The sequence below is a fragment of the Lasioglossum baleicum genome, chromosome 9, assembly GCF_051020765.1.
Source record: "Lasioglossum baleicum chromosome 9, iyLasBale1, whole genome shotgun sequence".
NCBI lineage: Eukaryota > Metazoa > Arthropoda > Insecta > Hymenoptera > Halictidae > Lasioglossum > Lasioglossum baleicum.
Window position 1 is genome coordinate 18,167,210 of NC_134937.1, and position 20,387 is coordinate 18,187,596.

The following is a 20,387-nucleotide window of genomic DNA, read 5'->3' on the forward strand; positions in this document are numbered from 1 at the left end:
TTAACATAGATACGATCGTTAACGATTTTTGCACGCTTATGCGTAATTATCTTGTGTACGGACAGGGAGCATTGATCACGAAAAACGTGTCGATATATGTATGTATGTACATATAAGTGAAAGTTGATGATAAACGCTGGAGTAGTTTTTTTGCACGCTAAACGATAGATAACTACTAACTAACAGTTTAATGAGACATTCAGTTATGCGACCGAACCGTTTACCGACAGCATTGTAAAAAGAACTTGGAGACTAACAATCAAATAAGTTGATGAACTTGGATTGATTTTCTATTCGTTTCATTCGGAGATATTTTTCAACTGAAGTCAATTGTATTTCGGTAAACAAGTTATACAATCGTCTACAAAAGTAAACCTAATGTTAATTAGGGAAAGCTACTCGCTTGAATAATATGAATAATAAGTTTTATCCGATTTTTATATAAAGTGATTTTCATATTATGAAGAGAAAATTAAAATTAATTATAATTATGTTACGGCACACACGCGGTTATGTTAGATTCACGCGATTTGCGATGTCGGATCGATAGTGCCACCCACCGTTCACTATAATATACATATGTTATACGTATAATACATACATGTATATGTACATTCGCGACGTAACGCTGATTGATCGTACGCACCTTTCGTTTCAGTTATGTTATATTACACCTTGGTGGCCATTTCAGCGAAGCATGTTAGCCGGTAAATTACTTAACGCGGTGACCAAGTGCTTATTTTAACGTCAATAAAAGTCACGGGAGATTGTCGTACGCGTAAAAATTCAATCAACAGCGCTAGAAACGCCATGATGTCCGCTTCTGATAAATTACATAGATCTGTCGTTTCCCCTGTACAATCCACTTTTAGATTACAAATATTTTATAATTCAACTACGAAACCATAAAACCCGACAAAATGGCGTACCAGAGTACATTGTTTAGAAGCTAATAAATAAATATACATTTATTCCTTCAAGTGCGGTACTAAAATTTAAATAGTTACAGGACGATCATTTTATGGTGGTTCTAATGTTGAAAGGGATAGAACTCTGGTTTCAAGATGTCGGATATTTCCCGATTTTGATGGTCCTGGATTTCAGAGGCAATTTTGGTGAATCGTCACTCTGGTGGAATGGGCATTCCGGGTTTATCAAGCCCCACAAGTTCTTCTGGCTATCCGTGGCGTAATCGGTTATGCACGGACAATCCTGATTCTGCACAAGAACCGAGTGACTTTCCGCCTGGAAATCGAGAAAAGCAATTTCGTCGAAATATTTGCGGTATTCGCGAGTCAAGACGGAAGGTAATTACCTCGAGAGGAAGTCTCGTGTCCCAACGAACGCTGGCTCTTTCCGTGGACATGAAATAGTGTAGACCATCCTTGACGTCGCAGAACAGTCCCGACGAGACGGCCATTTTGGTACCGTGCCATGTCACCGTAACATTAAGCGATTTCTAAAATTAATAATTAATTATCTTCCACATTTCCTTGAAAGAATTTTTCTGAATCATAAAAGCAATTAGCACGTTCAGTGTTTATGCTCACACTATCAAATAAGCTGTCCTCTTCGTTCCATAATTCTTTCAAGTTTATGCTAAATAAATCGAGACTAGAGGAACCAGTTAAGTATAACACCGAATTCTTCCTGGAAATGGCGAGATCGGTGCTGAACACTCGAGGCACTTGCGGCGCGTGGATCATCTTTATCGTCCACCATTTTTCTTTCTCTAAAATATATCAGTAGGTATATGTTGTTTCTTCGAGTATATGCCTGTTCTTAGTTCTATAATTATTTTATTCAGAATTTCTGTTTAATTACCCGGCAAGAATACTATGATCGATCCTTCGCCAGCGTCCCCGATGTATACTCTGGTTCCAGATTCATCGATAACGAACGCTCTCAAGTTATTTGTTCGAACGTTCGTCAATTCGGTAGATGATATCTTTCCAGTTAGTAAATTGAATTAATATGTGGATTGTAATGTGTAATACGAAAGTATTGGAATTTTGAACATTGACGGCTTAAGGGCGGGGTAGATTCGTTTCTAAGATTGCAAGATGCAAAGATGGGGTTTTTCAGTAGCCAAAAGCGCTAGATAAAAGATCAATCCAGGCCGCGCAGTCGCCCTCAGAAGTCCTATTACTACGTTTCTTGCAATTTGCGAAAATATGTATACATATAGCTATATACATGCGCAGCTTTTTATGCTTCCGAATAATGGAATAATTGAGCCCCGTGATCGTAAAAATAGGACTTTTCAGGGCGACTGCGTCCTAGATTGATCTTTTAGAAACGAGACTACTCCCTCAATTGTTTTACTTCAATGTCAGCGTTTCTCTTACCAATTGGTTGCTCCTCTTCAAATTGTACAGGACGATCCTAGCAGAACAATCATTCTTATCCGGCACTTCCAGGACCCATAAACGTCCCCGAACATCGACGTTCACATCAACGGTCGATCGAAGACAGTTCGTTGGCCTATCGTGCAGTAGACCAAACGAGAATACTTTTCTGGTTTTGACAGAAGGGAAGCTCGCCTCTGGCCAAACTGCTTCGAATAATGTCCCCGTCTCTACCGAAGTTCCATTCCTTCCCCATCTTTGTATCAGAACGTATTATTATTATTATTATTATTGTTTCTCATCTCTTTCATCAACTATTTGTGCTTCGAGAAATTGTATTACAGCACAACGCGAAGTCTCGAATACCTCGGAGCAGCTAAGAAAGCACGATTTCGCCAAATGGAAAACCTTGAAACGAAAACATCTTCTGGAAGATCCACCGCCTCGAAGTCCCAACAGGTAAATCTCCCTGAAACGGGAATTAACGCGACGAGAACCACTACTTCACTGTAAATTAGAAAACTTTTATAACTGTGGATAACCATCGCGTGGGTGTTCAAACGAATTGAATGGATATGCTGATCATCGCGACTTACACAAACAAATTAGCGGAAGCATTGCGAACAGCCAGTCAGCAAATACTGAGGTATTTGCAAGTCGCGAATCAGCATTCCATGAAATTCCATGCAGTCATAAATAGACAGCGGATTTTATGCATTTCTGATCAGAATGCGAGTAGGTGTCATTTAATTTAAAGCAGTCAAAACATTAGAGGAATTTAAACATCTTTTTCAACCTGTTAAACATGTTAATATAAAGAAACTGAATTTTTATTTCACTGCAGTTCGTGGCAATTTGGGTAGAAAAATTTTGTTTTACATAAAGCTATTCGTCTAAAGACTCAAAAAGAATCCAGGCACAATCGAGTCTATTTTATTGAACTTGCAAATACTTATTTCAATAGAAAGATATATTTTAAATGTACGCGCCTTGCGCATTAGTTGCCTCCAAAATTTGAAATCCAACTAGTAGATGTGAAGTATATAGGATATTCGAATTTTAAAAAAAAACTACGATTGCCAGAAAGTCTAAAGAAAGAAATGTTGTTCAGAATCATGGTCTTGACAACGTATCCAAAGCTCATCGAAATCGGAGAGGATTCACCTGTATCGAGAAACTCTTGTTCGTTACGATGTCACGGCGTACCACCGACACTCGCTTGCCGGCGCGGCGGGCCAGGGCGCGCTCTGATTGGTCCGTGGTTTTTCGTTAATAACTCCTAAACAAAGCCGCAGTGGACATTGGTGCAAAGGAAAATGTCTCTTAGAATGGTCTCAGGAACCACCCCCTTTCGGGATTTTCACGAATTTTGGGACACCCTGTATACAATATGACTGAATATGACTTCTATACCCAAACCACCAAACTGCGCTTTTATGAACATCAACTTACGGTGCTGGTAGGCACAGCTACATGTATAGATACTGTCTATGGTTGACGTCCATACGTGTCCGCTTTTCGCGCTGTTGCCACTTACGCCAACTTCAGCCAACTTACTTACGCCACTTACTTTACTGCTTTACTGTTTACTGCCACTTACGCTTGTTCTTGCACTTGCACTGACTTGCACGCACAAGAAGCCTGTATACATACATATATTAGTTTTCAACAAAATTACAGGTTATAAAATTTCTAATGATTGCTGAAACACTTGGTTGCACGGAATATCGAGATCGTGTTAATAATGCATGGCAATATACATGCGAAAGCAACTAAATATACATTAAATGTAGCAGTCAATTAATTAGAAGCATTGCAGAGAAATCATGTCATTCTGTGTTCGCCTTGCTCGCAGTAAACCCATCCGTGTCTTAGGCAGTATAACTATGAAATGTTGGGCTTTTTGTGGATCTTACATATTCGCCTGTTTTCTTTTATACTGGATGTATGGTGGAATATCAGCCTTTTTCCTTCTTTGTTTTGCTACTACAGGTACACTCAATTATCTTACATTTAATTAATTAGCTGAGTATCTCGATAAAGATGCTCGATACAAACTTTGATTTCTACAGGTATATTATATCACAGAGAAGATCAGCTTGTATATCGTCCAGAGTGGCCAGCCAATTCTCGAATATATGTTCCAGCACCGTCGATATTCAATTTACCTTACCAAAGTATATACACTAGATCGGGAGATGGTACGGTACTACACATGTTCTTTATTTCTAAACCAGAAGACAAAGCGAAAAAGGTACCTACCTTATTGTTTCTTCATGGCAATGCTGGTAATATGGGACATAGGTAAATATCATTAAATTTCTTATTTTTATTAGCTATTTCATAATCAAAACGAAAATTGTTCTTCCGACCGAGAACATATTTACATACGTTTACATAGATTTTATTTTGAAAGTAATAAAAATGATAATTATAGGCTCCAAAATGCAGTTGAATTATATTACACTGTTCAGTGTAATATTTTAATGTTGGAGTATAGGGGATATGGATTATCGCAAGGCTCACCTTCCGAAGAAGGATTATATATGGATGCCTGTGCTGGAATTGAATATTTATGTAATCGAACAGACATAAATACTAATGAGATCATTGTATTTGGCAGATCATTAGGTAATACATATTTAAAGCAAACAACTTGCATTATAGACTGTGTAATTTATGCCTCGAATATATTAAATAAATGATTTTTCTTTTCATAGGTGGAGCAGTTGCTATCAATTTAGCCACAAAACCAGAGAATTCACAAAAAATTTGGTGCCTTATTCTAGAAAACACCTTTACCAGTATTCCTGATATGGCTGCGTTATTGTTTGGATTAAAATTTGTACAATATCTTCCACTTTTTCTATATAAAAATAAGGTGAATTGTTTCGTTTCTAACTTGAATGGCTTTTAACAAATGTTTAATTCCTAAATTAAGGTATATGTATACAATGTAGGTGTTTATTGATTAATGAAATTATGTTTACAGTATCTGTCCATTCTTAAAGTGCGGTCAGTCACAGTACCTACGTTATTTATTTCTGGATTGGCAGATACATTAGTACCACCACGTATGATGCAAGATCTATACAAAAATTGCAGAAGCTCGTGTAAGAAAATTCTTCAGGTCACAGGTGGCACGCATAATGAAACTTGGTGTCAACCAGGATACTACCAAAACATATGCACTTTCTTGAACGAGCTGAGGGAGAACCCTCCTGCTCAAGTAACATCTACTCATTGGCAAATCGACGATATATAATAGAAATAAAAAAAGAAAAGAACTACCATACTCATTTTTCGTCCAAAACGATAACTATATTTTAAATATATGTTCAATACTACGTTAATATGTATTTTAAGGAATAGAGTTTAGTACTACATATTGAATACATTCAACAATTTCTATTGTGATCATTAATTCTATTGCAATTACAATTCATCTCATAATTGACTGGGATCAATCTTCTTTTCACGAGTTCGGATAATGAACACTAGTTCCACGTGTAATATCATGAAGAGTATAATTCCAAAAATCATCGAATTATTCTGACCAAGTTAAATATAGTAAAAACATTCGTCTCGACTAAAGATCGCAAATGGTCCAATGAGAGAGAGACTCGAGTCCTTCCAATAAATAGATCTTTATCTATCATGAATTTGATGAAGTAGGTGAATAATTTAAATTTTACTATTTCATACATCGAATATATCGGCTGTTTTTATATTTGAATGTATACATATTATATTTAACATGAGTGCTAATGTATTTACATGTGACGATTTAGAATTATATATGCATGTATGTGCATGTATTTATTTCTGTTTTTTTATATATATATAAAGTTAAAATATCTGTATATATGTACATATTTATAGTACATTGAATATTAAAAGTAAACACTTTTCTTAATTTTTCTTACTATTCTTATAACAATCAAATGTAATCAGTATTCCGATGACAGTGTTCCGACATAAAATTACCTGTCACAGTTGAAATTTCTTTGATCTCTTCTTTAATTTGTAAAGAGCATTTGATATTTGTAAATTTTTCTAAAACAATAACTATAATAACTCTTCAAATAATCATGTAATGTTTACACTTGTTGCACAGTGCAATTAATTAAAAAAAGTATAGATTTTGTAATTTTACATTAAATAGTAAGAATGAATAGCAAATGAATTATGTAAAACTAAAACGTATAGCTGTGCCATTACTAAAATATATTTTATTATGACCAAATATGAATATGAAATATGAGAATGATTTTTATGTATATAGATTAAAAATAACAAATGCATATAATTTGAATTATAACATTATTTGTTACAAGTTTATAATAGCTTGTTCAATTATAATACTAAAAGAAACTCAAAAAAAGCATTATAAATAATTATGTATAATATATATATATATATATAAAATATTTCATTATTGTATGATAATCGCAATTCTGAAAAGAAGAAAGATGTATATACGTTCTTACCGTATGTCGAAAACACAAATAAATTTGTATAGTATACAATAATAAATATCAAAATTTTCTATTGCTTCTTCTCCTTTTCAGAATTTATTTTTACGACCAGATAATTGTATATCCACAATCACCAATATTGATAATAAACCTGTGCATAATCACAGGTCAAACGTTACCACTTGATTATTGGTTGAATCGGCGACAGGTCTCGCTGAGCGTGGCGTTGGCATTGGCCGAGCCGGAGTCCGTCAGCTGTAGCCGCGCTTTGATTGGTCCGTGGTTGTTAGATTCAGTTGATAATCTCAAACTCGAGATACACAATTAGAGATATAAATTTTATTCACATTTTACACGTTACCTAAGAGTACTGTAAAATATAACTATAATAACATCTCTGCTTGTAGCTATAGAAAATAATATATTTCTCATGATTTCTTAAAAAAGTTCATTAGAGTCATTTGTTTTGTGCCCTTCTTCCCTTTTGGTTCAGAATGAGATTCAGGTGTCACTGATTTCTTCATTTCTATTACTTCTGGTTCTTCCTCTGAACAACTTTCATAAACATGCACCTTCTTCGTAACAAGGAATCCATCCTCCTCAAACGTTTTATCTACCACTTTTAAAACCTTACGTTTTCCACCCTCGTGTTTAACTTTAGGTGGGGATGGAGAACGTGTCCCTACAGGTGAAACTTTTTCTGGGGAAGGAGAATGGGGTGGAGTTTCTTCCGCCTCGTCCGATGATCCAGATTCACTGGAATCACTCTGTACAGCAATACGTTTCCGTCTTTTAACGGGTGTACTGATTTCTTTACTCCTGTTGCGCTTCTTCCCACGTGTATTTTTCTTTTGATTACTTTCACCTTCAGAGGTAACTTTCTCCTTCACAGTTTCCTTTACCGCAGAATTTGTAGCCTTCTCAGTTTCCTTCGCTGCAGAATTTGTAGCTTTTTCAGTTTCTTTTACCGCAGAATTTATAGTTTTCCCAGTTTCTAGGGATGCTGAATTTGTAGGTTTTACTTGGTTCTTGCCTTGCTGTAGAAAACTACCAAGTCCACCTTTCTGCGTACTCTTTTTCGATGACTTGGATGTTTCTTTTTTAGGTGAATGTTTTGTCTGTTTGGAAGAATTAGCTTTCTCCGAGCTAGAAGATGACGTCGAGGGTGGGCTCTTCTGCTTATTAATAGCTTTTCCAAAAAGATTACTGAAACCTTTCTGTTGATCATTTTTCTTTACGTCATCTGATTTCTTCTCTGGACTTTTTTCTTCCTTTTCTTTAATGGACTTGGCTGTTTGTTCGTGAGATACCGATGGTATTTCTGTTGCAGCAGCACCCCAACGTATAGCATGCATTTCTTCGTCGCTACGCTCATTGTTTTCAAGACACTTGATTCCACTGTATTTAATATCTCCATTCTCAGCGAGTCCCAGTGTCTGTATATCGGGAAGTACTCTGTGAAGACTATAAATATGTTCAGATATGATCGAAGAAAACTTTTCTTTCGCCAATGCTAAATCTTTCTCCTTTACGACTTCGACACGTATATCATCCTCCTTTAAAATACCCATCAACAAGTAAGTACAGTCGAAAGTATTTTCATTCTTCTTTCTTTGCCGGAATTCCCATAAAATCTGCTTGGCGATGTTCACGTGAACTTCTAGCTCTTTGCTTAACCATTTGTACGTTACCTAAAGTTTGAAAATTAAAATGAAATCCTGATTTCTTATCAGAACTGAAGGACAAGTTTATAGAAAATAATTATAGCAATTCATGAATTAAATATACACTTAATCGACACATTTAATATAGATAAAACAAATATTAGGGCAAAGAATGATGATCAAAATGTTTACCAGCTTGTCATTATCAAATATATATCCAGATACAGTTTCTAAATACTCCTCCAGCGATTCCATGATCATATTTGATTTGATTTTAAGTATCTCTAAAGATTAATTATAGGTTGACCGCAGTTCACCGTGGTTCACCGGTCGTTCAAACTGGTTCAAACCGTCCAAACTACTCCAAACCTGCTTTCTCTTCAACAACTGCGCGCCATTTACTTACAGTGTTCAATATTGCCAATAGTTGCGCAAAGGTTCCTATGACGCGCAAATTAAAAGTTGCAAAAATGCACAACTTTTTCGAATAAATAGTAAATATATTGTGCATAGTCGTACATGTTCGTATTTTAAAATCACTCTTGAGACAATTGAAATTGAAGTTTATAGCTGTTTATATGTAGTTTACTATATATATATATATATATATATATATACAATATATACATCTCGTGCATGCAGCTTTATATAGGTAGTAAGGTAGTTTGATAATTGCATGATGGTGGCAACCCTAAGGTTGGTGAAAATTTTTTTCGGAACGTAAATTGTGCCAGATGAAACAGTGAGCCAGCGTTCACGTAACAAACGAGCTCGTTTTGACGATTCCTCGTGGTGGTGATCTCGGTGAATTGATTCAGGTTTCTTGTGAGTGAACGTTGTGTGATTCCTTTATGTAAAAGCGAAAGGAAGAAAGTATGGTCTCGGTGATGCAGCCGTTCATGGTAAGCGTACAACATCGAGGAAGCGTAAATAGGTGTTACCGGTTTCCTTCTGCTCTTGACACTCTAAACTGGTTTTCTCGTTTCTGTTATGAAATTCTAAAAGATAAGTGACTGTCTGATTGTGTGACAGGATGTGGAGAGCTCCAGAAGTTACATCGATGAGCTGTATTCGCCAGATCCTCAGAAATGTTTGGAAGCTATTATGTGAGTTAAAATTCCACTTAACCTCTACGCTTGTCTGTTCGAAGCTTTTATTTCTTTGATATGTATAAAAGTAATGGCTATTCTTTTATTAGAATGTATATTCGGAATATATTTAATCTTCACAACATTGACTGATGAACTTTCTTTTATTTTGTACAATATTTTTGGACTTTTTCGAGACAAGTTCATCTTGACTGTGTATGTATTTAAAAGCCTTTCAATGCTGTGAAACCAATGACACCGTTTTAAATTGTTTCTGTCTCCGAGAACTTGGGGTTCACTTGTACATTTATACACTTATTTATAATAAGTAGACTGCGGATCTTTATGTATTTATGACACTTGTGGAAATTTTCAAAAAATGCTAAAATATAAAATTCGATAGAATCCAGTAGTATTTTTATTTGTTTTCGATCTACAAAGACTCTGTTCTCATTAAAAATAGCATTTTGCTTTGTTGCACTTTCTTAAAATTTGTCTCTAAAAATTGGAAATTACATAAACATCTGCAGTCTAATAAGTGAAACTAGTTTATTCTTTGTCATCAAAGTTTTTTTGTTTTATTCATTTTTTAAAACATAAACATATATATATATATATATATATATATATATATATATATATATATATATATATATATATATGTAACATCGTTACTTTCAGTTATAACTAGCATTTTTAATTATAACATTTGATGTCTGTCTTGCCCGAGTATGTTTATTTTTATTTGTGTCATGTGCATTTTACTTTACAGATGTCTGAAAAACTCTGTGATCGGTAGTAATAGACAAAAGGGTTCAGTGATTGCTCAAGGAGTAGTACCTAGATTATTGCAACTACTTGGAGATTCATCAGGCACCATCGAAGATCGTATAAGACTTGAATCGGCAGTGACATTGGGTTCTTTGGCCAAAGGAACGGATCAGCATGTATTGGCACTTATAGATCTTGGTGTAGTGCCATTGCTTTTTCAGGTGTTATTATCTACACCTGCCTCAGACACATCTCCAGAAGGAAAGCCAAAAGTAACGGACCTGTTACTCGAAGCGTGTTTACGATGTTTACGTACAGTATTTCAACATCCAGCAGCACCGGTTCATTCGATATATCAAGATCCTGCATTGGTGCCCAGATTAGTGTCGTTGGCAAATAGATCCGTAACTTCTCAAATTTGTGTAGCAACGATTTTAACAACAGCATGCAAGGTAAAAACAGGTAGCAACAAGGTAGCAACAATCGGAAATTGTTGTAACAATTTCGTGAATAATTCGTATTCTTTTTACTCAGACAACGGAAGAACAAAACGCGTTATCGGAAGGAGGAGCAGTAGGAATATTAGCAATGCAATTGGATTCTCCGTTACCTGATGTGCAATTATCAGCTTTAGCATGCCTAGCGAACATGTGTTACAAAAATTACAGGGTGTGCGTTATGGTTGCCTCTGCGTCTACCAGTAACACGATACAAGGTAGACACGTACCTGTAGCGCTAGGACAATTAATGGGCCGCGAGAAAAGTTCGTTGATTCAACTCGAAGCTGCAAGATGCGTCACGTACATGCATAGAACAGGGGTTCTACTGTACAAAGATCCCAGAATTATTTACCGTGCTTTACCCTGTTTGGTGAGACTTTGCTACCGAGATCGTCCTCCGCGCGAAAGGGTAGCTGCTGCAGAAACATTAGCTTTCCTGACTGAAGTCAATACCGAATTACAACGTTTAGCTTCTATTAGTAACCATTTAATTCCCACGCTTGCAGAGCTGTTACGACCTCATCCTCACGTAAGTCCGATACGTTACGAATCGAATCTATCGCTATCCATCACCTCTGCTATCGCCTCTGACGAGATACGCTTCTTTTTGCACTTTTAGGTACAGGATGCAACCTTGACACAAGACATGCGACAAGCTGCATTCAGGGCATTCGCGTCCCTTAGTGCAAATGACGAAGATATTCGAAAGCGTATCATAGAGAAGGAGAATCTTATGGAACAGGTAGTGTCGGGTCTTCAAGATCCTGGAGGTCACGTACGTTTAGCAGCGGTTAGATGCCTACATTCGCTGTCTAGAAGTGTTCAACAGCTACGAACAAGTTTCCAAGACCATGCAGTCTGGAGACCGCTTATGCAGTTGTTACACGGAGCAGACAAGGGATTGGAGGGTAAAATATGACACTGTCTTCATCAATTATCCCAAAAGAAAAACTATATATCACATGTGATTTTGTTAGGGGTGTGCGAGGACCCGAAAATCTCAAGTCATCTCATCCGATGGTTAGGTGGTGATTTTCAGGTTCTCTTGGTCGCACAGCTCTAGCTTTTCTACTTTTAACACTAAACCTTACTACCGAGGTCTTAACTGTGGCACACATAACCGGTGTACACACATACAGAGTTCCCTTGGTCAAAATGACAAGATTGATTCTATATTTAGACTTTGCGCGCGGCTCCTATTGATAATACCTGCGCGCTCCACTAGAGATATCTATACAATCATTTCTTATGAAATTGCTTCTTTCATTTCAATAATTGGTAGGTTTAGCGTTATTATTACGATTTTTAGTATTACGAACAAATAATTTCCATGTTTTCATGATTCATTAACACACAACTGCATACTGTACAATTTTAATAATCAATGTAATTGTATTATATAGGCAGAGGCGAAAGTGAAATTGATTTATTAACCGTTGCCTCGAGTACTTTATGTAACTTATTATTGGAATTTAGTCCAAGCAAAGAACCAATTCTCGAGTCCGGCGGGATAGAATTATTATGCTCGCTAACGAAACGGTGTACGCCAGCTTTACGACTGAATGGAATTTGGGCATTGATGAATGTGGCTTTCCAAGCTGAACAACAAGTAAAGTTACAAATTCTGTCATGCTTGGGTACCGATCAAATCTTTTGCCTGCTGGCTGACCAAGACATACCAATTTTAATGAAGACTCTGGGTCTGTTACGAAATTTACTTTCCACAAGCGCTCACATTGACCGTATCATGGGTGAACATGCTGCGCACGTAATGCAAGCTGTTATATTAGTCCTGGAAGACCCAAGACATCCAGCAGATGTGAAAGAACAAGCGCTCTGTATTTTGGCGAATGTGGCTGACGGTAATCGCGCGAAGGATCACATTATGGCCAATGAAGATGTGCTTAAGAAACTTATGGATTACATGGTGCGCCGAAAACCTTCTTTTACCATTTTTAAGCTTTTATTTTCAAACGTTAACATTGTTTTCGTTCGGATTTTCGTTCAGTATTTTAGTCTAGAAAACCTTTTACATACATATCTAATTGATGAACGACACTTTGCTGTGTTTCTCACAGTTTCATTGTCACAGATCCCTGTTCTATCTCTGTCTAGACTAAAATACTTTCTTACAAAATTATAGTTGAATGTTTAGTTAGTTATTTTGATATTAATGTTTAGATGCATAACAATATAAAGCTGCAAGTGGCAGCTGTGCTGTGTGTGTGCAACCTAGTCTGGAAAGAGGAACCTGGAGCTGCGCAGAGGCAAGCACGTTTAAGGGAATTAGGCTTTTATCGTATTTTACAACAATTGCGGCATACCAAGGAACTTCAATTATTTGATAAGTAAGACTCGAAAAATCATTTAGTTTTAAATTTGTTCTATTTTTCACTTCTTTCATTTATTAAAAGGTGTTTAAATATGATTGCAGATTGATTGTTTCGCTAGGTCTCGTTACATCTTAACGATTTCTGATTGTTTTCGTTTCAGGGTCAGAACTTGCATGGCACAATTCTATGATGCCTAAACTACGAAAAAAAACACGTTACCGACGCAAATTAGGTTTTGATTTAGAGTTCTTTTATACTTGAATACAATTATATTTTGGTGTTAACTCTGTGATCCTGTACTTTGTTAATGCATAAGCATTTTATATTTATATAGAAAAAAAAAATACAAAAACGATAATCCCTCAACGATGTAATCTGTTTATATTGTATGTATTTCTTTCTTTTTAATTTAAACAAAAAAAAAAGTGGTGTTGAACGTTTCTGTACACATATTTAAAAAGAAGAAAAATGTATGTAGCACATATAATTAATTGCTTCACAAAGTTTCAAAACACGAGTCAGTCGTCCGACAATGACGATGATATTAAAAGTGATTGTACGACAGAAGCGTTCGAATCGTGAAGTGATAACAAATTACAAAAATATTTGTATGATATATACTTTTAACTTCAACGACTATATTTTATTATAAATATAAGTAGGAAAGTTGATAACTCTATTTCTTATCGTGAAATAATATTTGTATTATGTATTTAAAAAGAAGTATTTGACTAGCACACTTTTACAGACTATCAGATTTTACATCTTTGGTACACAGCTTGAAAAAACATACTTATGAAATTGAAATACCTTTGATTCTTAACAACGTACTTTTTCTTTCTTACTATTCTCATTAAATCTAACACACCAGGAATGTTAAGTTTCAAATAATAAGTACGAAATATTAATGTAAATGTACGGAGTGATATAATGCTCCTAGTATTATCATCTTGTTTGATTTGATAAAAAATAAAATCATCATCGTCTCTTCCGATTGTTGCTGCAGACTGCAGACTGCAACTAATCATGTATCATGGTAATAGAGAGAATGTAAGCGCTTTTATAAAAATTAAGCAGATGCGTTACTATCACTCGAAAGCTTTTCCATTGGGTTATTAGCCAATGGATCCAATTCAGCGAACAAATCCAACCAGGAATTTCCTTTTTGTTTTCCAGTCTTATTTTTCTTCTGCAACACACACACACACACAAAAGGAAATAATACAAATTGTCTTTCCACAAAACCAATTGTTTTGTAAAATAAAATATTGTTCTTCTACATGTTAAGATCATAATAAAACAAAAAAAAATCATTATTTAATAATTCATGTCATTAATCTTTACTTACTTTGTCATCCGAATTGTTAGTAGGCATGGTTTTTTGTCCTATGCCCATCGCTGCATCACCTAAACTTTGTTTTAAAATATTGGCCGGTAAAAACGTGTCGGTAGCTATCGCATCCCATTCGTTACCAATGTTTGGGTTGTCACCGAGTATGTCCTTCAAGAGAGCCAAATTTTCGGATGTAAGAGACTGCAACGATTCTTCTCCTTGATCATGTGATTCTAAAGAGGACAAAGTACTTGAAGGATTGAAATTCGTATCAGATTTATCGAATATATCCAATCCCAAATTTTGTTCCTCCAAACTTTTTTGTAGTTTCGAGTGATTTTCTTCTCGCGTATTATTAGCTGATTGTTCATTTTTACATGACACGTTGTTGTCCAAGATCAAATTGTCGAAAAGTTCATGGAGATTCTCTTTATGCTCTGTATTAGAATCTGACTGAACAATTCCATTTTTCGAAGAACTGGGACTCGTATCTAATCCATCCAATTTGAGTATGTCTTTCGTATCGCACTCGATGTCCAATAGCTTTTCATCTTCTTTATCGTTGTCATTTGTTGTATTGTCCGTGGCTGGTTTCACCTCTTCAGCTTCCTCTATGCTATCGTGATAATCCATGTCAAAGAAGGGTAGTAATCTATGGTAAAACAAATATTACCAGCCAGTTATTACCACTTATTACCACCAACCAACCAGTGTTCTCCATTTTTCGAAACTCACAACTAGAGTAGACTTACTTGTCTTTGTCATCGGGATCATCGTCTCCGCCAGTTTCCTGGGCCAATTTGGTAGACGTTTCGGCAAGTTCTCTCACAACCATAAAATCATAACGCTGATATCCTTTGAAACTGGTTGCAATCGTTGAGTATGCTTGTGCCGATTTTTTGGTAAAATTTAAAAGTGTGCTTTGGTATAAAACTAAAGCATGACTGAACATATTGCATCTTGCAGCTGCTAGAAGATCTACTTTTTGAAGACAATCTAAGGCTAAGTTATCAAATGCCACCTTGCCCCTGTATTCGGACAGGTATAGTAAATATAATTGTACTTGAACGTGTATGTATGTATAGTAAAATCAATTGTATAAATAGTACATACAGTCTGACACGTGTTTGTACTTTGCGAAACTTTTCCAATTGTTTCGTCGTATCCGGATCTAATTCCTGAGAAACATTTTTCATCCATAACAGTGCCGCTCTGTACTCTGTACGAGCTTTTTCCATTGCTTGAACGTTCTGCAATGTATCTTCGATAGCTCTCTGTCTAAAAGTTTCTACTTCTTGATACAATCGACCTAACGGAGCTCTTAGAGCAAGTCTTTGTTGACTCGAATAGGACAATGATTTTCCAACCGCCGACATCATTTTTCCAGCTCTAGTCTTATCTTGTTTACCGGCATCTTTCAGGAACCTTCCCATCGCGTTCTCTTCTTGCGCAAGATCTACAGAGAATTGTACAAATTAATGTATCGTTCGTATCTAGTAGTATACGCATCTTATACTTATCGTGTTTATTTTTTCATTTGAACTAACTGCATAATCTTTCTTGATATTTGTCGATGACTCTCTGCAAATAAGAGCAAGATTCTTGTATACTACGAAACAATTCCAACTTTGCGTCTAGCTCTGCATCGGACGCCACTATACAATCGTCTTCCTTCTTTCCTAACTTTCGTGATAGCGTCTGCTTCGTGACCCAGAACTGGTGTTGCATTTTTGTGATGGCAGAATCGTCGTGCATATTGGTCCTCTGCGTCCAGCAATTGAAACCGTTTCCCGATACACCTGGTACGTTCCTGTTACTGATCATTACATGTAAATTTGATTAATTTCGAATAGATATTTTTACTTCTGAACAATATGGAAGTGAACAAATACATAATGCAGTTACATATTTAGTCGTTTAAATGCGTAGGCAGGCGCCAGTCATCTAAATACGATACGCGCGATAAGCGATTATGCGATAATTTATTGCATAAATTACACGCACGATGCGGTGGCTAAACATATATATATATTTCGAAATAATAATAATCTTACGAAAACACTTACTACGAAGTCATGATGGAAGACACTGGGTTAAAATGTAAATTTATGGTTAACGATTACAGCTACAAGAAACTTGAACAACTTCTAAATAAGATTTGCGATGCAATAAGCGATATGCAAGCATCATATTTCTTTAACGCACATATTGCCACTTTCGAATAAGTTAAAAGATATATCGATCCTTAATATTTTAAAGAACACGCAAGTACATACTTTCGCTGTCAAGAGGTAACAGATCGAGATAACGACTTGTATTTACTTATATATATATATGTATGTAGTTATCATTATACGAGCATTATATATGTAGATCACTTGACCAGAAGCGAAACTCCGACGTATTTTCAGAAGCAATTTTCTGGTGCTCAATGCTCATGCGCGACCCGAGTTATATATATATGTTCTATACATATTATTATTATTATTTATTATTATTATTATTATATACGGACCGCATAGTAACGACGGATGCTGGTGGGGGACAGTGGGCGCTACGGTGGGGACAGTTTTGCCTCAATTGAGGCAAAATTGCCCACGCCTGCTATATACTATCTACATATATTCTATAAATTCCGAAAGACGGAAAAAAAATTAATGTTCAAGGATCTTTAATTACGTGATGCGATAATAGTCATTGTTAAAGTAAAATCTAATGAAAACTTTTATAATATGATTTATATTTCTCCAATACAGTTTTCTATAAAATATGTGCTGTACATTTTACAATGGTTTTGATTGGTGAATTACAGGAGGTGGGGATAAAGAGTCTCGCCTCTATAAAAGTCTTCTAAATATGTATTTATATTTAAGCGGACCCTACACGGTCAATCAGGAATGATCAGGAATGACAGTCTGATTGAACAGTCAGACCAAGTCGGACTGTCAATCCTGACCAATCCTGACTGATCCTTACTTCAATCACGATTGACAGACTGATTATCAGATTGACAGTATTGAATGTTGAAATTTTATAACCAATAACTAAGTCGCAATGTCTTTTAAAGAGAAAGCCTGTTAGTCTCCCCTCCACTTCCCGTGATTGAAGCTCGGATTTCCAAATATCTGGAAATCCGTCAGTCCATTTCATCAGTACATCAGTATTAATCTTTCACGATCAATCCGAATGTCAATCTTCGACAAAACTGTCATTCCGATTGACCGTGTAGGGTCCGCTTTATACAGGGTGTCCCAAAATTCGTGAAAATCCCGAAAGAGGGTGGTTCCTGAGACTATTCTAAGAGACATTTTCCTTTGCACCAAAGTCAACTGCGGCTTTGTTTAGGAGTTATTAACGAAAAACACGGACCAATCAGAGCGCGCCCTGGGCCGCAGCGCCGTCACGATGCGATGTCACGGCGTACCGCGACACTCGCTTGCCGGCGCGGCTTGGCGCGCCGGGCCAGGGCGCGCTCTGATTGGTCCGTGGTTTTTCGTTAATAACTCCTAAACAAAGCCGCAGTTGACTTTGGTGCAAAGGAAAATGTCTCTTAGAATGGTCTCAGGAACCACCCCCTTTCGGGATTTTCACGAATTTTGGGACACCCTGTATATGTTGATCATTTTTCATTGACTACATATTATTGGGAAATAATTGTGCATAAATTATTATATGCACAGGAAAATAATATTTTTCTAGATTGTGATTTTCTATAGGTAGTCTCATGATTTGACTAATTGTAAGAAATGATATATCATTTCATAAATTCCCGCCATGTCAGATACAACGTAGATGGCGTTGTTTTATTGGAGCGTTTTTAATCAGGCGCGAGAAACATGTGTGGTCGAGCAGCTTGGTGAGTGATCATGTCGCGTAATTTCGGTAATTAAGTAATGACACGCGAACTTTACAAGCGGCAATGAAAGTTTAATGATCATTTTATAGTTCTTTGGATCCGGACAATGTGGGTCGAGCTTGCGACTACAAAGATGGCACCGGCAAACGACGTGTTGCTACTTGGACGAAAAGTGACGTCGAATACGTACCATCATATAATATCGGACCGAAAGACGTTTTGCCGTGTCTCGTCGCAGGCTCGCATTTCGGAGAAAAAGACGAGATGGTACTTTGCGCTATGATGTGGAGCATGATTCCTCCCTGGCACGAGGTCAGTGTATAGTGTATACAAACAAGGTTAGACTAAACGCATGGTTGGTGGGGGCTCGTCAGGCCGCGTTCACGGTTCACGGTTCATTCACGTGGTTTCGTTTAAAACCGTCAACAAACGCATTGATGCAAAAAGCATTTGGGAGATGTAAACACACGGAACGGTTATGATATCCCAACACGCGATAACAATGCATTATAGCCTGTCTTTTTATATAATTCATGTTAATTTGTAAACAAGAAAGATATTTTAATGGTAACATGTAAATTTGTCAGGGTGATTACAGGAAACATTCCTTATCAACACACAATGCACGCCTAGAGAACCTTCACAGTTCTAAATTGTATGTACCATCGCTCAGTCGAGGACAAAGATGCATTGTTGTTTGCGAAGGTTATTACGAATGGAAAGGAGAAAAGACAAAGAACAGGCCTAAGCAACCATACTACATTTATGCTGCTCAGAAAAAGGGAATCAAAGTAGACGATCGTGCAACATGGAAGGACCAGTGGTCGGAAGTAGATGGTTGGGAGGGAGTCAATGTTTTGAAAATGGCAGGAATATTTAATAAATTCAAAACTGGAGAGGTAGTAGATGCTGCTTCTTTAAATTATTCGGTTCTGCATGGCCTGATATTCGATACAGAAATTGACAATATTCTGTTTTAGGGTAAAATAATACACAGTTGTACAATAGTTACGACAGAGTCTAACGATGTCTTTTCATGGTTACACCATCGTATACCTGTGTTTTTAAATACAGAAGAAGATACGCGTGTAAGCAATTCAGTCAGTTTTATCATGAATAGGATTATGTCTGTATTATAAGAGACTTTTTTTTTTTAGATTAATTACATAAAACATTTCTTTAATCTATTTGATGTTTTCAGGTTTGGCTAAACGAGGAGCTATCATTAGCTGAAGCTGTTAATAAATTGGGCAAATTAACAGTATCAGAAGGTGATTTAAGTTGGCATACGGTATCAACTCTTGTAAACAATGTGACGAATAAAAGTAAAGATTGTAGAAAAGAGATAAAAGTTGGGTATGTACATTGTATATATTTTTATAATACTGTGCAATTAATGTTTCGCCGATAGATTTATGAACTGTTAATCCTGTCACAAGTGACATACCAGACTATTGATTTACTAATTCTATTACGCACAGAGAAGAGAAAAAAAGTAACCCTAACACGTTTATGGCTTCCTGGCTGAGGAAGGGGACTGCGGAGTCAGCCAAGAGAAAAAACACAAATACCGATGTTGACCATAGCGGTGAAGATAAAAAAAATGATGGAAGGCCTTCGAAAATTATGAAAAAATAATTCAATACTTACTATGTCGATGTTTTAATAATTCCATATTTAAAAAATTATTATATATTTTAGATATTTTTGTATATTTGTACGCTCTGTGTAGCAGTAGCTTTTTAATAGATATTCATCAGTATTATAATAAACGAGTACGACGCGGTTATGATCTCCCATACGCCTTATGATTCACGTTCTTTGTTTTTTCGAAGGTATATATATACATATATATTAATCGTATAACTCGTATACATACAGAGTTATTGCTTTGGAAACTCTATAAATGAAAATGGCTTTAATAATATTCAAATTGAGGACTCATTTCACCAAAAAATAACAAATAGATTGCGAATTTCATGCATTTATGACAAACATAGGATATCGTTATATTGT

The 20,387-nt window shown here is 36.1% G+C and overlaps 6 protein-coding genes across 7 annotated transcripts; 3 read left to right on the top strand and 3 right to left on the bottom strand.

The window, feature by feature from the left end:
• Window positions 1-50: 50 nt before the first annotated feature.
• LOC143212463 (uncharacterized) lies at window positions 51-3,944 on the bottom strand. The gene is made up of 7 exons (XM_076431317.1): window positions 3,801-3,944; window positions 2,715-3,727; window positions 2,349-2,604; window positions 1,825-1,948; window positions 1,551-1,732; window positions 1,316-1,459; window positions 51-1,245 (listed from the first exon to the last, which is right to left on the bottom strand). The coding sequence occupies exons 2-7, from the start codon at window positions 2,891-2,893 to the stop codon at window positions 1,060-1,062; spliced, it is 1,071 nt and encodes a 356-aa protein (XP_076287432.1). The 5' UTR covers window positions 2,894-3,727; window positions 3,801-3,944; the 3' UTR covers window positions 51-1,059.
• A 230-nt stretch (window positions 3,945-4,174) lies between these two features.
• On the top strand, window positions 4,175-5,741 carry Bem46 (abhydrolase domain containing 13-like protein Bem46). Its single transcript, XM_076431319.1, has 5 exons — window positions 4,175-4,340; window positions 4,421-4,652; window positions 4,786-4,979; window positions 5,069-5,229; window positions 5,341-5,741. Exons 1-5 carry the CDS (start codon window positions 4,175-4,177, stop codon window positions 5,611-5,613), a joined length of 1,026 nt encoding a protein of 341 aa, XP_076287434.1. The 3' UTR covers window positions 5,614-5,741.
• LOC143212457 (uncharacterized) lies at window positions 5,435-9,026 on the bottom strand. The gene is made up of 2 exons (XM_076431304.1): window positions 8,683-9,026; window positions 5,435-8,517 (listed from the first exon to the last, which is right to left on the bottom strand). The coding sequence occupies exons 1-2, from the start codon at window positions 8,749-8,751 to the stop codon at window positions 7,255-7,257; spliced, it is 1,332 nt and encodes a 443-aa protein (XP_076287419.1). The 5' UTR covers window positions 8,752-9,026; the 3' UTR covers window positions 5,435-7,254.
• A 139-nt stretch (window positions 9,027-9,165) lies between these two features.
• Window positions 9,166-13,556, top strand: LOC143212452 (armadillo repeat-containing protein 8). The gene is made up of 8 exons (XM_076431297.1): window positions 9,166-9,392; window positions 9,523-9,596; window positions 10,351-10,801; window positions 10,884-11,378; window positions 11,469-11,757; window positions 12,253-12,776; window positions 13,031-13,197; window positions 13,343-13,556. The coding sequence occupies exons 1-8, from the start codon at window positions 9,366-9,368 to the stop codon at window positions 13,377-13,379; spliced, it is 2,064 nt and encodes a 687-aa protein (XP_076287412.1). The 5' UTR covers window positions 9,166-9,365; the 3' UTR covers window positions 13,380-13,556.
• Ica69 (islet cell autoantigen 1-like protein) lies at window positions 12,791-16,934 on the bottom strand. 2 transcript variants are annotated; one of them, XM_076431303.1, is made up of 6 exons: window positions 16,792-16,934; window positions 16,063-16,331; window positions 15,629-15,971; window positions 15,268-15,543; window positions 14,531-15,167; window positions 12,791-14,371 (listed from the first exon to the last, which is right to left on the bottom strand). In XM_076431303.1, the coding sequence occupies exons 2-6, from the start codon at window positions 16,268-16,270 to the stop codon at window positions 14,252-14,254; spliced, it is 1,584 nt and encodes a 527-aa protein (XP_076287418.1). In that variant the 5' UTR covers window positions 16,271-16,331; window positions 16,792-16,934; the 3' UTR covers window positions 12,791-14,251. The 2 variants fall into 2 exon arrangements, with proteins under 2 accessions (XP_076287418.1, XP_076287417.1); XM_076431302.1 differs by having other exon boundaries at window positions 16,582-16,881.
• Window positions 16,935-18,212: 1,278 nt separating this feature from the next.
• Window positions 18,213-20,165, top strand: LOC143212307 (abasic site processing protein HMCES-like). Its single transcript, XM_076430951.1, has 6 exons — window positions 18,213-18,371; window positions 18,461-18,683; window positions 18,959-19,270; window positions 19,352-19,459; window positions 19,573-19,727; window positions 19,853-20,165. The coding sequence occupies exons 1-6, from the start codon at window positions 18,352-18,354 to the stop codon at window positions 20,007-20,009; spliced, it is 975 nt and encodes a 324-aa protein (XP_076287066.1). The 5' UTR covers window positions 18,213-18,351; the 3' UTR covers window positions 20,010-20,165.
• The last annotated feature ends 222 nt before the right edge of the window (window positions 20,166-20,387 follow it).

Bases quoted from the DNA above. Each gene is read 5' to 3' on its own strand.
- Bem46 (XM_076431319.1), top strand. From the start codon at position 4,175: ATGTCATTCTGTGTTCGCCTTGCTCGCAGTAAACCCATCCGTGTCTTA. The intron at 4,653-4,785 runs GTAAATATCATT...TGATAATTATAG, and splicing joins GCTGGTAATATGGGACATAG to GCTCCAAAATGCAGTTGAAT. The intron at 4,980-5,068 runs GTAATACATATT...TTCTTTTCATAG, and splicing joins TGTATTTGGCAGATCATTAG to GTGGAGCAGTTGCTATCAAT.
- Ica69 (XM_076431302.1), bottom strand. The intron at 15,544-15,628 runs GTATGTACTATT...GTCCGAATACAG, and splicing joins GTACAAACACGTGTCAGACT to GGGCAAGGTGGCATTTGATA. The intron at 14,372-14,530 runs GTAAGTAAAGAT...TGTGTGTTGCAG, and splicing joins CTAACAATTCGGATGACAAA to AAGAAAAATAAGACTGGAAA.
- LOC143212463 (XM_076431317.1), bottom strand. From the start codon at position 2,893: ATGGTTATCCACAGTTATAAAAGTTTTCTAATTTACAGTGAAGTAGTG. The intron at 1,949-2,348 runs GTAAGAGAAACG...CTAACTGGAAAG, and splicing joins TGAAGAGGAGCAACCAATTG to ATATCATCTACCGAATTGAC. The intron at 1,460-1,550 runs GTGAGCATAAAC...TATTAATTTTAG, and splicing joins AGGACAGCTTATTTGATAGT to AAATCGCTTAATGTTACGGT.
- LOC143212457 (XM_076431304.1), bottom strand. From the start codon at position 8,751: ATGATCATGGAATCGCTGGAGGAGTATTTAGAAACTGTATCTGGATAT. The intron at 8,518-8,682 runs GTAAACATTTTG...TTCAAACTTTAG, and splicing joins TATTTGATAATGACAAGCTG to GTAACGTACAAATGGTTAAG.
- LOC143212307 (XM_076430951.1), top strand. From the start codon at position 18,352: ATGTGTGGTCGAGCAGCTTG. The intron at 18,372-18,460 runs GTGAGTGATCAT...ATCATTTTATAG, and splicing joins ATGTGTGGTCGAGCAGCTTG to TTCTTTGGATCCGGACAATG. The intron at 18,684-18,958 runs GTCAGTGTATAG...TAAATTTGTCAG, and splicing joins TGATTCCTCCCTGGCACGAG to GGTGATTACAGGAAACATTC.
- LOC143212452 (XM_076431297.1), top strand. From the start codon at position 9,366: ATGGTCTCGGTGATGCAGCCGTTCATG. The intron at 11,379-11,468 runs GTAAGTCCGATA...TTGCACTTTTAG, and splicing joins TGTTACGACCTCATCCTCAC to GTACAGGATGCAACCTTGAC. The intron at 11,758-12,252 runs GTAAAATATGAC...TGTATTATATAG, and splicing joins AGCAGACAAGGGATTGGAGG to GCAGAGGCGAAAGTGAAATT.